The sequence below is a fragment of the Thermobia domestica genome, chromosome 4, assembly GCF_964235325.1.
Source record: "Thermobia domestica chromosome 4, izTheDome1.hap1.1, whole genome shotgun sequence".
In the NCBI taxonomy this organism is placed as follows: domain Eukaryota; kingdom Metazoa; phylum Arthropoda; class Insecta; order Zygentoma; family Lepismatidae; genus Thermobia; species Thermobia domestica.
The window spans coordinates 227,396,672-227,411,354 of record NC_137457.1 but is presented as its reverse complement, the minus strand read 5'-3'; the positions used below and the strand labels follow the sequence as shown (position 1 = coordinate 227,411,354).

The window sequence follows — 14,683 nt, the reverse complement described above, 5'->3', positions numbered from 1 at the left end:
ATATATATATATATATATATATCAAAGACTGTTTGAAGCAGTCATATCCAATACTCACAACGTATACGCCACTACAGTAAATAATCACATACTGATCAACACACGAAGCCTTACACGAACCCAGGACTTCTTACTACAGAACCCAACTATATCCCACTTCATAGTTTAGGAGTTATATATATATATATAACTCCTAAACTATGAAGTGGGATATAGTTGGGTTCTGTAGTAAGAAGTACTGGGTTCGTGTAATTCTTCGTGTGTTGATCAGTATGTGATTATTTACTGTAGTGGCGTATACGTTGTGAGTATTGGATATGACTGCTTCAAACAGTCTTTGATATATTTAAAGTATAGGGTCTCCAATGGTGAATTTAAGAAATTGAGTGTGTTGAAGATAAATAAATACAGATATTAAAATGAAAGTGAATAAATAATACAATATCCTAAGATGTATATGTTTAATATACTTTTTGCCAAAAGTGAATAGTGTTTATGTACAAGAATAAATATTTCGAGGGCTTACCCGTACACTAGAACTTCGCACGAAAATATTTGTGTGTGTGTGTAATTAACGGATTATATTCGCACTTCATAGTTTGGTGATCAATAGCAATAGTCTCTATACATTAAGAATCTAGTCTCACAGGGCACATAGTATCATATAGTAAACAATTTGGGATATTTTAGAATTCATCACGGAATATAATAGCAGTCTGAAAAATCGCTGTCGTTGAAATACATGCATTTGACTTGACGTTATCCTGCAACTTTAATTTCTTTTCCATGTCACCCATTCTGACTAAGTTACCCTTGTTCGTAGAGGTGATGGAATGGATAGAGCCAAACACTTTTATAAATCAATTACTGTAACTCTTGTATGTTCTCCCCTTCAAATATATTTCATTTTCTTCCTTAGTTTTAAATTATGTAGCTACTGAAATAAATCGACACCTCAAGACCTGGCGTTCTTGCGAATGTGGGAGACACTGGTGAGATTTGGCAAATAAATCACCAGTACAAAATTTAAAATTTATTTATTTTTTATTTGAGCGAATCTCCAGTTAGGTTTTTCTATCTTATCGACTTTACTCTAGTTTTCCATACTGTCATCGGAATTCTCAGTTTCTGAGGGGTCGGATATTTTTTTTTTATTTTAGAAATCCTAAATTAGAGACCATACTGATAATTCCGGCTGGACCGGCCGTAATCTGAGTGAATTGGTACCGGAAACGGTTAATATTCAATCAATCCACAGAGCTTATTCCTTGTGAGATGGTTTCCTATAAGGCAAGGACTAGTACTTAGGCACTCAGAGACCCCGTTAGGCTACGTAGCTTAGTAAGCCATTTTTTTTCGGCATATAAAAGCATATTTGGCTATGGATTGTTCTATGTGGAAATTCGACCACGTACATATGTAGTTTTAGTGTCCTAACTTATTTTCCTTTGGCGTACTGCTGTCTTTCTTCTTCTTCAGCTATCTCTCTATTCTATTTTTCAAGATTTATATATTTTTTAACCTTTCCACCCCAAGTATTGAACTTTACAAATATTGATTATTATATATATAGGTTTTGAACCTAATTTACTAACTCAGACGTCATGAGATATGATTCTTGGAGGTACTCATCAATGTGGAGTATCAAGGGACTGGTTTTCCATCTTATTTTACCCACTGCCGAAGTAAGTGATGATTCAGTACACTATGACGTTTTACTCTCGTTCTTTCATAGGTATCCATCTGGAGATCACCGTTGAGCTATCAGCTATTTCTACTTTCTTTGCATTGAGTTTCATAAATGTTTATGTTGTAGTAGTTTCGGCCCAAATGTAGGATTAACTTCCTAGGTTTATATATATATATATATATATATATATATATATATATATATATATATATATATATATATATATATATATATATATATATATATATATATATATTGCGTTTACGTGCCTGCCTCACATATTAAAGGTCTATTTTGAAATGGAAGACACGGAAATATGAATTTTATGGTCATGTGCGGATAATCCGTTGAATATAATACATGTCGGATGTTTTCATTCTTTAAAATGTTGCAACCTATAAGTAAATTATTTGTCGGGGTCGTTAAGCCGCATGTGTAAATAATTATTGAATATATTTATATGATGAGATATGTAAAACGTGAATATATTGATATGAAATAAATATGTGTGAGGGGTTTAGTATCTACCCCGAATGATCATTGGTTGCCGTATTTCGAAACATCCGACGAGTGTAAGAAGTAGATTTTGGAATATCACCGCATCCTAGATAATTTTCTTTATGTTCTGTAGTTTTGCTGAATGATATATGTAACTTTCAAACCTCGTTGTTATAATAAAACCTGCATGTAATATGAGATGAGGGAAGGTCGTACTCGTAACCCTAAATTACAATCAAATCCACTGTTGAGTTCAAAAATATGAAATCCTTGTGCAAAATTTACATTTAAAGTCCCTTCCTCGTATGCGAAATCTCCAATCAGGTCAGTGTTTTCTACCCCAACATCTGTGTGTCGATATAACGAGATTTTCTTTGAACAAAAAATTATCATGTGTCGAAATTTGATACAATTAGATTACCAGTGTGTGCATCTAGTTAGTGATTGAATGATTTCGAGTTGGTCTGGAACCTAATTAGTGACCAAATGACCAAGGGAGTAAAATAATCTCCGTGACTGAGGAAACAGAACTTCGTTATTTATAACCCAAAATTAGGAAAAGTGTTTTATGATTGCACCTATGAACAGAATTCGTGTTGTTTACAATTAGTAACATAATCACATGTTTGCTTATGAAAATACAATAGAGCGAAACAAGCGGACACTATAAAAAGTACCTGACAGTTGATGTGCTATTGGCGCTCATCGCTAATAAGACTCGCAAATTTACCCAAAAGAAAAAGAGGTATCTTTATGTATGAGAAAAGACTCATTTAAATAATCACAATTTTTTTCTTTTTGTCTAACTAACTAACTCTATGGCCTATGGAACCCGGAGGTTCAATGCCACGTTCACAAAACTCTCCACTGACTTCTATCCTTAGCTAACTGCACCCAGTTTCTACTCTGTATTCCAATCTCTGCGAGATCCATCTTAATATTGTCCTCCCATCTGCGCCTAGGTCTTCCTAATGGTCGTTTTCCGATTGGTCTTCCAGTCAAGACTTTGAAAGCGTCTCTACTTTCTTCCATTCTAGCTACATGACCCGCCCATCTAAGCCTCCTAGACTTGACGACACTAAGAATGTTGGGTAAACCGTATAAATTATGTAGTTCCTCGTTATGTAGTTTCCGCCATTCCCCATTCCCGTTCCTCTTGGGTCCGAATATTCGTCTCAGGATCTTGTTCTCAAATACTTTCAGTCTATGTTCTTCCCTCAGAGTAAGTGACCATGTTTCGCAGCCATACAGAACTACATGCATGATTATCGTTTTGTATATTTTAAGTTTCAAATTCCTCGACAGAATTCGCGACGACAAGAGATTTTGAACCGAATAGTAACACGAATTCCCTGCTTTTAATCGACATTTAATTTCTCCGTGAATATGATTTTCCTCTGTTAATATTGATCCTAGATATTTGAAAGTATCCACTTATCAAAAGTATTATTTAGTATTTTAACGCACCCATAATTTGCTGTATTCCGGTCCCGACGCACTTCCATGTATTTAGTTTCCTCTGCATTTACTTCTAAACCCATGTCCCTGCAAGCATTTAATAAGATCTCTGCATTTCTTTCTATTGTTCTCCTATCATCTCCTATTAAATTTACATCATCAGCATATGCCATACCCTGGTGAATACCGTTCAACTGTAAGCCCTGATTGCTGTCTTTGGTTTTCCTTTTGTCTATGATCTTGTAAAATGTAAGAATATATTTATATATATAATTGTTTTTTTCTATTTATTTGTACCATATGTTCCGAAAATGTAATTAAATCCGTAAATCCAAATAGAAAATGTTTCTTTGAATCTCTCTGTTAATAATATATATACACGTCATTAAGACGTTATTGTTCAATTTCATATGTAAATTGCCACATTCCTATATATGCTTATAGCATGTTCTTAACAATTTGTGTTATTTTTTAATAGATGTAATAAAATGTCAAGTAAATTGTATTTAGATGGTTTCCTTTAGACTATGTTATCCATGTCTATACGCTGTCCCGTGTGTATGTGTGTGTGACTGAGTGACAACTTTAGCTTTAAGCTGTAGTATTGATATCGATTTACTATGACAGTGTTCGTAACATATGTGTAATAATGTGTGTGTTAATGGACGACGTAGGTTATTAAAGAAAAATCCAAAACTAATCCAAATCGGCTCTGGGAAAAAAGGCAAGATAACAGGATGCGCCTGAATAAACGACGATCTTTTTAGAAATCTCAAAATTCTCATTTGTGAAGATTATATGCATCACTCTAAAAAAAAATACTGTCTGATTCAAATGTGTGATCGATCTCTGATTTTTGTAGTTCAGATACTGGATGCAGGTTAATCGTCGTTCCAAAACTAACAGACAAATAATTAAACTAAACTTTCTTGTCACCCGGGTTGGGTCGAGGCAACTCCCACTGGTGTAATTGCTTGAATCCAGGTTAGGGTTGTATGAGTGAACATGTGTCTCTCCCGGATCACTTCAACATTGATCCTCAAGCAATAGCATTTTGAATACAAAATACCTTTCAGTAACTATTCAAGGTCCTTCACCATATTCCCATATTTATCCAGTGATTCCTCCTACTCTAACTTCCTCTCTTCTTCTTTTCCTACTTTTCCTTCCTTCTCTCCTACCTTCTTTCTCTTTTTCACTCTTTCCTTCCCTATTTCTACTAAGAAACCTGCAAAGAGTGGTCGTGACTGGGAGTTGTCGCAATTGACATGGTCATTAAAATTGCTTTAATCTTTCTTCGGAAGTCCGATACGAATTAGTCATCCATAACACAAGCATTTGAAGTTAGAATTCTAAAAGTAATTAATTTAATTTCTATTTGGTTAAATTATGAAAATTACAGAAGATTTCAATTCTAATTCAAAAAGGGTAGAGACATCATTTTGACCCTCTCTTTTCATTGTCACAGCCGCCAACTTCTGAAAAGAGAAAGACGTCGTGATTGGAAAAAGGGGGTGTCACTAGCCTTTTTCAATTTAATATCGAAATCTTTTGTAATTTTGTTAATTTAACCAAATATCAATTAAATAAATGAATTTTACAATTCAACTTCAAATACTTGTGTTATGGATGGCCAATTAGTATCGGACCTCCGAAGAAACGTTAAAACAATTTTAATGACCGTATCAATAGCGAGAACTCCCAGTCACGACCCCGATAGTTCAATGGAGAACTCTAGACGGATAGCGATAAAAGAACGAGAGTAAAACATCATACTGTACTTACCATCACTCACTTTGGCAGTGGGTGAAATACGATGGAAAGCCAGTCCCTCGATACTCCACATTGATGAGTACCTCCAAGAATCATGTCTCACGACGTCTGAGTTAGTAAATTAGGATCAAAAGCTATATATTGAATAATCAATATTTGTAAAGTTCAATACTTGAGGGGGGAAGGTTAAAATTTTTAAGTCTTGAAGAAGAGAATAGACAGATAGCCGAAGGAGAAAGACAGCGGTGCGCCAAAGGAAAATAAGTTAGAACACGAAAACTACAACGGTAAGTGGTAGAATTTCCACGTAGAACAATCCATAGCCAAATATGCTTTTATATGCCGAAAAGTAGCTTACTAAATTACGTAGCCTAATGGGGTCTCTGAGTGCCTAAGTACGCGTCCTTACCTTCTAGGAAACCATCTCACAAGGAATAAGCCCTGTGGATTGATTGGATATTAACCGTTTCCGGTACCAATTCACTCAAATTACGGCCGGTCTAGCCAAAAGTGTCAGTGTGGTCTCTAATTTAGGATTTCTAAAATAAAAAAAATATCCGACCCCTCAGAAACTGAGAATTCCTAGAAAAGTATAGAAAACTAGAATAAAATCGATAAAATAGAAAAACCAAACTGGGGATTTATTGAATTAAAAAATAGATAAATCAAAATTTTGTACTGACTATTTATTTGCTAAATCTCATCAGTGGCTCCCATATTCGCAAGAACGCCACGTCTTGAGGTGTCGATTAATTTCAATAGCTACCTAATTTAAACTAGGGAAGAAAATGAAAAAAATATTTGAAAGGGAGAACATACAAGAGTTTACTGTAATTAATTTACAAAAGTGTTTGGCTCTATCCATTCCATCACCTCTACGAATAAGGGTAACTTAGTCAGAATGGGTGACATGAAAAAGAAATTAAAGTTGCAGGATAACGTCAAGCCAAATGCATGTATTTCAACGACACCGATTTTTCAGACTGCTACTACGTTCCGTAATCGATCATAACGTATCTCAAATTGTTTACTATATGATGCTATCTGCCCTGTCATACTGGATTCTCAATATTATCAACAATAATTTTATTTAAAAACGTTTGTCCTGATAACAACAATGAGGTTTATTCTCATCAGCAATGGATACGAAAGAAATTACCATCGTAATCTGGAAGCGGAAGAATATCATCATATATTCTAACCTCTGCTTAATAATGAACGGAAAGTTTATTTTTTGTTAATATTTCAATTACTGGTGCAAGCAGAACTTTGTAAGTTTCAGGAAAGTTCAATTTGGAATCAATTAAACACAAAATGGAGAGTCTTACTTGTTTATATAGGCCAGAAATAATATTTACCCATAATTAATTGAGGGAAAAGTGTAATTTTCAAGTTGACTAAATCATTACGGTATACACCAAGAAAACTCTAGTTCTTAAACGTACCGGAGATTGTGTTAGTAGTATCTAAACAACCTCTGCACGACTGAATCTACCATTGTACACCAAATATCTATATGGAATTGCTATTAATTTCAATTTGAATTTAGATATTTATTACGACGGACAGATATGAAAAATTAAATAACAAACGATACACTGTCCCTACTTAAATATATCATACTTTTTACTCACGCACTACTTCTACTGTGAAAATACTAACCCAAACATATACATGCTACTTTCCACATAAACTAAGAACACCAAGATTAATACATGTTATTACACACTCTAATCAACAGTGTTCCTATCCAGTTTAAGAATACATAAAATAAACAATATCCAGATTTAACAATATTAAAGCGGCTTTGTAGATTAGAAAGTGGAGTGACAGCAATGAATTAGGGTAGAAGTGGCCCTTCTGCCAATTAGCTCATGGTTCTTTAAATGACCGCCAAAGCGAGGAATATACTGAACTATTAATGGAAGGAGGTCCCTTTTCTGAAGGGAAAAGAACAACTAAGAATGTTGTTCAACCCATTTCGACTGGAAGATATACTCAATTCAGGAGTAAATGGAAGCCCATTTCAACGTTCACACTGACATCATAAAAATTACCCTAACTATTATAAACCCTAAACGTACCGCCATGTTAGTAATTTGAAAAATCACACTTACTATTTACACAAACAAATCTCTACACTGACAGGCTATGGCAACTCTAACAATAACAGACGCTAACTCTAACAGACGAATAAAATACAGCCATAACCTAACTTGAACATGATTAGAATACGATGTAACCGCAACAAGTACGATCAACACCCAAAATGTGGTGGGAAATGCAGTTCAGATTGCGGAGACAAAGGTATTTAAGATTACGTATGCAGGTTGTTGCACTGACAATAAACAGACCGAAGAAGTGGGCAGTATCAACAAAATGCCATCTAGATAAAAGTACAGGCAAACTAGACATTTATGTTAGTGGAAGAAATGAATACATTCATATTTCTCAGCGGAAAATCGAGAATATATTTTCTTGAACTAGCGAACAAGACGATATTGAGTTTAAGTTTAAATGCTTCTAACATTATAGATTTAAGTATGTAGCATTTAATCTCAGGAATTTTCAAATTATAGAAAGCTTAACTCACGAGAAATTTCCATGAATTCAACATATGGCGGGTGAATGAAATAGTGCTCGTAATGAAAGCCAATAATTATCAGAATATTTATCAAATCATTTAATTGAAAACATGGTTTCAGATAATTGATATTCAAGTTAATGTATTATATTGTATATTAACATATACCAAAATTCTTACCGGTATGTAGTATGAACCTTGTCCATTATGTATATGGTTTTCACCAAATCCTTCGTCTATAATGTTGGATAGCTGCAAGAAATTGTTATTAAATTAATGATTTTAGTACCACAAAACATTTTAGTTACTAGTACTAATATATATCAAATTCATATTAGATAACATAAAATATTAAAAATTAGTTTTAAAAACGATATATATATATATATATAATCAATGTTATATTTTTATGTTTTACTATAGAACAAATAACACAGTAATAAAGATTTTACATAAATGGAGTTTTAAGGGGACGTCATTAAAATGAGAAGGTAACTTTAAATGCTAAGAACATAATAAACTGTCAATAATTTAATTAATAAATATATTATTCCGTAATTTACAACCAGATTTTACAATTACTGTTCACTATTAAGAAGTATTGACTACTAGAGAAACTAGACAAAACAAATCTTAAATTTCTCTTCAAATAATTTTATTGAAATATGGGAATAAAAATGGGGAAACCTACAAAACATGATTAGTATCCAAAATCTGGTAAGAAGACGCAGAAGGAAGTTAATAGCTCAAGTACGAAAGTACTTATAATTACGAATGTTTATGCCTACCTTAAGCAGCAGACGAAGGTTAAACCCAAACATTGGGCCGTATGAACAAATATGCGGATCTAACTCAAGAACATAGAGTACGACAAGTGTTTACATTCGAATTTCTTTGAGTAATGCTGGAAAATACAAGCTCAAACGGGAGATAAACTTGAATCTGGGCCATAACACTGTTGACAGCAACTACAAACAATGCAACACGAACATTATCTTAATGAACACCGTTGTCTCCTTTACTTTTTGTTTATACCCTTCACCCTCCCATGTAATTATGAATTGCTTATAGCAGTCTCATAGCATCCACAAAATCTTATACCAGTTGTTACTGCCACTATCTCCTCAATTTTTTATTTTTTCTCTCTTTCTTCGGAAATAAATTTCTACAATAAGTAACGTGAGCACTGGCGCAAATCCCGCGGGGATGTGAGGCACACGTCGCCTCCAATCTTTGAAGTAGGGGCACTTTCCCCCTAATAATCCGATTTGAAATATGTTTCTTCAGGAGAATTGTGATCATTTATGACCGATTGCCAGAAAGGAAAGTGAGATGAAATTGATGTCCCCCCAGAATAAGACTCAAATTTGTCCCCCTCCCAATGTTGAAGACACCTCTGTTCCTCTGATCCTCCACAGCATTGTTTTTCAATTTCGTAAATATTTTCAACACCGCATTATGGGTCTTACCCGTCTCCCCCAATGTTAAAGACAGGTTTGCGCCGCTGGACGTAAGTGTACACACGTTTATCTGGTGCTTACATACTTGGTATCATTAGCACGTAGTTTAGTCTCCTTTTCATATTTCATATTTTGTCTACGATCTGATTGTTCCTTTTTTTTTTAAATAGTTACTCAAAGTAGATTACATACCGTACGATATCTCTAAACTCATGTGGTCTCGAACAAACATAGCATGAAGTTAGGTTACCACCATAACAACTTCTGTTCGGAAGCTAAAAAATACTTAGGTGAAGACTAGTGTGCAGTTGTTTAAACATAAGTAGGATGGCAAGTAAGAGTTACATAATTTTCAGCTACTCTATCGACATATATGATTATCAATATATTAAACACTATTAATGGTAATTATCAAGTATTTTGATAATTCTTTTAACATAAATTTTCATTATTCTCGGCCTAACACTCCTCCCTAGCACTAAAGAAAATATGTAAAATACATATTGGATGCCACGGTATTACACCAACAGGGTAGTGCCACTGGGATCGAATCCGACCCATTTTGTTGCGAAGGAGTTTTCTATTAAAGAAATTATATTCTCAACATATATCAATCATATTTAAATCTAACTATAGAGTGTATCTACTATCATGTATAATACTTAACTAATGTAATGCATTGTTCTATTTACAGATAGATATTACAATAACTTCGATCAGATTAACTTAGCCATACATATTCCAAAACAGCATGATCAATGTCTAAAGTACAGTGGAAAAGCACAGCATTAAATCTGACTTTACAATGGTTGAATGGTTGAATGGGGACATCAACAGCACGGCTCTTTCCCCATTACAATATACATGACTGCCTAATCACGAGATGTCCGTGATAAAATATTGAAATAAATATAGTAAATAATGAGAAATAAGAAAAGCGCTGCAAAATAGAAATGAAACCGCAATGAAGAGATAAAATAATAAATATAGGAGATGAAACATATAACAATAAGAATAAAAGAAACCAGGCAAGGCGAAAAGAAAATTTAAAATTATAGCAGCAATCGACATAAGGAAAAAGGACTACATTGCTGAGAGAATCTTACCTAGCTCGTTATCGTGGATACAGGGAAGAACATGCCCAATGAAACCAATACCATTCATCAGTACAGGGTCAAGTATACCACGAAGTCCGTGACGTTCTCTGAGTTCTGAGTATTCGATACATTCCATAAGAAAGTGCTGAATATGTATTGGAGGAATACACGCTTTGCAATACGGATGATTCAAACAAGGCAGCAAGTAACTCTGCGTCATATCAGAGTGTCTGATACTTAGGGACGCCAGGAGCGCTTCAGCTCTGCAACTATTGCGAGAGGATATCTGTCAATTCTCAAGGTGCGGCCTAACAGCGTGAAGTTTATTTTCAGTAGTCTGGTTCCAACCTGCTTGCCAATGAGAGAGCCAATTTCTCAAGATGTAGAAATAGCTACATATATCGGAGCGAAGAACACAATACTTTAATGCAACCTCGACCAAGGCAACGTTATTGGCAGCTGTGTCAGTACGTTTGTTTTCACCGAATACCGATATGTTGAACCAAGTAGACAACGATGACACAGCAATATTGTTGTACTTGATGACATCTGATAAGAATGTCTTGAACGTGGATGTATTTGCTGAAGATATTCTGCAGGCTCACAAGCACGCTCTGAGAGCCTGGCAGGAAGTAATGTAAATGTGAGTACATAATCGAAGGCAAGCTTAAATGTAGTTGATTCAGCAATAAACTAAACACAGACGATGAAAACTGAATTCTGAGTTGTTCTCGTCGGTGACAAAGGCAAAACGTATAGAATTCCTATCCTTATAGCCGTCCGAATAGAACACATTATAATCAAGTTACTGCTCTATCAACGCTGAAAACTCTTGCTGGTATACTAGGTGAACTGGTGTGCTGTTTGCAATGCGAAGGTAATCAAAAATCAAATCATGGTGGTCAAAGCACCCATCGCAGTACAACACATAAATGAAGCAACGAGAGAGAGGGCCATACGAAATTGTCAGTGGTAAGACTCTTACTCCCACAAATGTACCATGGCTATAGCATAGTGCTCCTGAATCCGCCTACCTTCGAGAGAAGATCTACAGTGGGGGGGGGCAGGAATAGTGTACACGTTTAGAATAACTTAGAACCATCCCGCAATGATATGCTAAGGGTGATTCTTTGACCTAACATAAAGGCAGGTACGGGAATAGTACGAAAGGGACCATTAGCGAAGCGAATACAGCTACAGACTAGCTTCGACCCGATTACACTACTGAATAAGTGGAGCAGAACAGTACGGTCAACATCCCAGTTGCGGCAGAAGACTACACGAAGTACATTAAGAGCGCGGAGACAGCAGTACTTACCATGAAAGTGTGCTATGTCCATGTCAATCGATGGTCAAGAAGTAGACCTAGGAAACAGACCGTATCAGCGAACAGCAAACGAGTGTCATCGAGATACGTCAGGCTCGACAATGCAAGCACGTTGGCGGCAGAAATGGTCACATTGAGATTTCTCGACAGAAAGTCGAAACTTTGTCTCGTTCAATCAGTGAACAAAACGTTGTAGAGTCAGATGAACCTTTCGAGTAATGCCACGAAGGTTTTCAGAAAAAGTTGTCAACATAAAGTAGATCACAAACATAAGCCTAGATGCGCAAAAGAACACAGCTAACGGCGATAGCAAACAATGTATAACTAAGTATACTCCTTTGTAGAACAACATCATTTTCTAGATGAAAGCGCTCTGAGGTAGTTAAACACACATGCAATCTAAAATGTCGCTCATGAAAAAATCACACTAAGATTAGCCATATGTCCAAGAAAACACCAGTCATTCAATTCTTTTAAGACACCGTAATGTCAAGTGGTGTCATCCTCTTTCTCTAATCCGAAAAAATAGAAATAAGATGTTCACAGTTAAGAAAGCCAAAAGGTATGTGCGAGACTGCCAGCAGTGGACCCGAAAGAACGAAATCCATTTTTGTGTTTGTTAAAGAGCGACTGAGATTCCAAGTATCACACCAGGCGTTTATTGGCAACGCGTTCAAGGGGCTTACAAATGCATCTAATAACATCAATACGCTTGTAACACATGAGGATCGTTACGGTTTTCATTGGTTTCAAGATGGGAAGAACGATGCGTTACTGTCTCGGAGTGGGAATGATTCCTCCAACCACATGCGATAAAACAGTTTCAATCATCAAAGTTGGATATGGTGGGAGTTGTCTAATAGACCGTAGGAGATATGTACAATGCCTGGAGTTCCATTGAATAATACACGGAGAGCAGAATCGAATTCTAGGGCCATGAAAGGGTAGTTATATGGATCTCTGCAGTCAGACCGGAAATTTAACGTTTCCTCTCCCATATGAGGACGTAAACGAGCAACCGCTCCAAAATACTGTACATACTCGGAAATAGACGCTAAATAGTAGCACAAAAAGTTATCTGCCTATCAACGAGTAGTCTCAAACACATCACCGATAGAGAAAGTGGCTACAAAAAGAATGATCATTTCGAGTAAGAATACACATAGGTGTTTAGCTACTTGGCAGCGAAAATAAATTTTTGCTTTGGCGATTCGAGTGTTTTATAATATGTCTAGACCGAGCACCTACAATGTGAAATTGCTGAAGACTTTCTTCAGTTCAATGACGATTAAAATTGGCAAGAGCTCACTAATAGTGCAGGATAGCCTCACGGAATTCCGTAGATCTCCGTGCAACTTTCCAGTGATGATTCTTGGCACCGCATTCTAGAATGGAATCCAGAGCAGCATCGAGAACAGTCTTCTCGAAAACTCTGCTGCAGCAGCCTCGCGGAATTCACACCAGTCAGTACTCTTGCAGTTGAAACGGTGTAGAGAAAATTGAAGGGCGACAAGGAAAACAACAACGAAAAGTCATCATTACTACAAAGATCAGGATGTACTTTCGATGTCGGTGAGATCAAGAGACAAGCACTGCACATGCAGAGGTAAAATACAGGAATTGGTAGCATAGTCATTGAAGAAATGAGTAGGTCTTCCATCGTTGAGATTGAGCAACTCACTCTCCTCAAACAATCCCGTTGCTTGACGCCTAAATTTATCAAGGCATATAGAGCCTCACAACCGGTGATAGGCATTGACATCTCCAAGAAGAAATATAGGCGGTTCAAGCTGGTGGAAGAACTGAAGCATATGAGTGGAACGTATAAGGAACAAGTGGTAATCGAGAGAGAGAGAGAAGAGAGCTTGCACCACAATTGCTCAATTTTAGGAAACCTTTTGTCAATATGCCGAGAATGAAGAGAATCAGAACACTTATGGCAAGACCTCCAGCAGCGCGACTAGCAACAGACTTACCATCTATAGACTTTATAGCCAGAAAGAAGAGAGGTCTAGATAGGCTTGAAATGATTTTCCTGCAAGCAGATAAATACTGGCGAGTGATGAGAGATCAAAGGTTTCCATTTCTCCAACTAATTCCTGAAGCCATTGAGAATATTAAAGAAGGTCCATAATGCGATAGATTACCGTTCGAAACGAACCTTCCTACGTACACCCTGTACTATTCACTCAGTATTCATGAGATTGTCTTTCATCATATTAAATTTCAAGGAAGTGTAGTTTGCTTGCGAATGGGTGGAGATTTCATTTTCTCGGAAAGAGAACTGTGTCATTTATTCTGCGTATTTCCTGGCTAAGTTTCACTCTAGCGATAGGTAGGTGTGTGCCAAAGATCACCACCTCTTCTGGAATTTTGGGAGGCTTATTTGTCAAAACTACTATGTTGTTTTGTATCCGAACCATTATCAGGAATAAGATCCGCTAGGATGGCAACATCGGATGTCTGGGTTGCCACAGGTTTCCGAGAAGTAGCTACAAGGCTAGTAAAGGGCAGAGAAATCGAGGAAGGAATCCTATCCTATCTAATTTAAATAAAATATGATTCGTGTATGTCGAGAAAGGTATTTATTTAATAGAAAATTCCCTTACAACAAAATCTTTAGTTTTACCTTGAAAAATTGTCGGATTCGGTCCCACTGACAATAACTTTTTGGTTTAATTCTATGACCAGCAATATGAACCTTATGTATTTTCTATAGCATCAGAAAGAATGAACACAATGAAAGTCCATGTAAATAGAATTAACAGAAAATTGTAAATATTAACTACGTGATAA

At 36.0% G+C, this 14,683-nt stretch overlaps 1 protein-coding gene across 1 annotated transcript in view; it reads right to left on the bottom strand.

The window, feature by feature from the left end:
- The window catches only part of LOC145683884 (cubilin-like), a 1,291,374-nt gene that overhangs the window by 237,436 nt on the left and 1,039,255 nt on the right, over positions 1 to 14,683 (bottom strand). Inside the window, exon 63 of the mRNA XM_081755522.1 lies at positions 8,184 to 8,255. Coding sequence (XP_081611648.1) covers positions 8,184 to 8,255 — 72 coding nt within the window. The remainder of the gene's footprint in view (positions 1 to 8,183; positions 8,256 to 14,683) is intronic.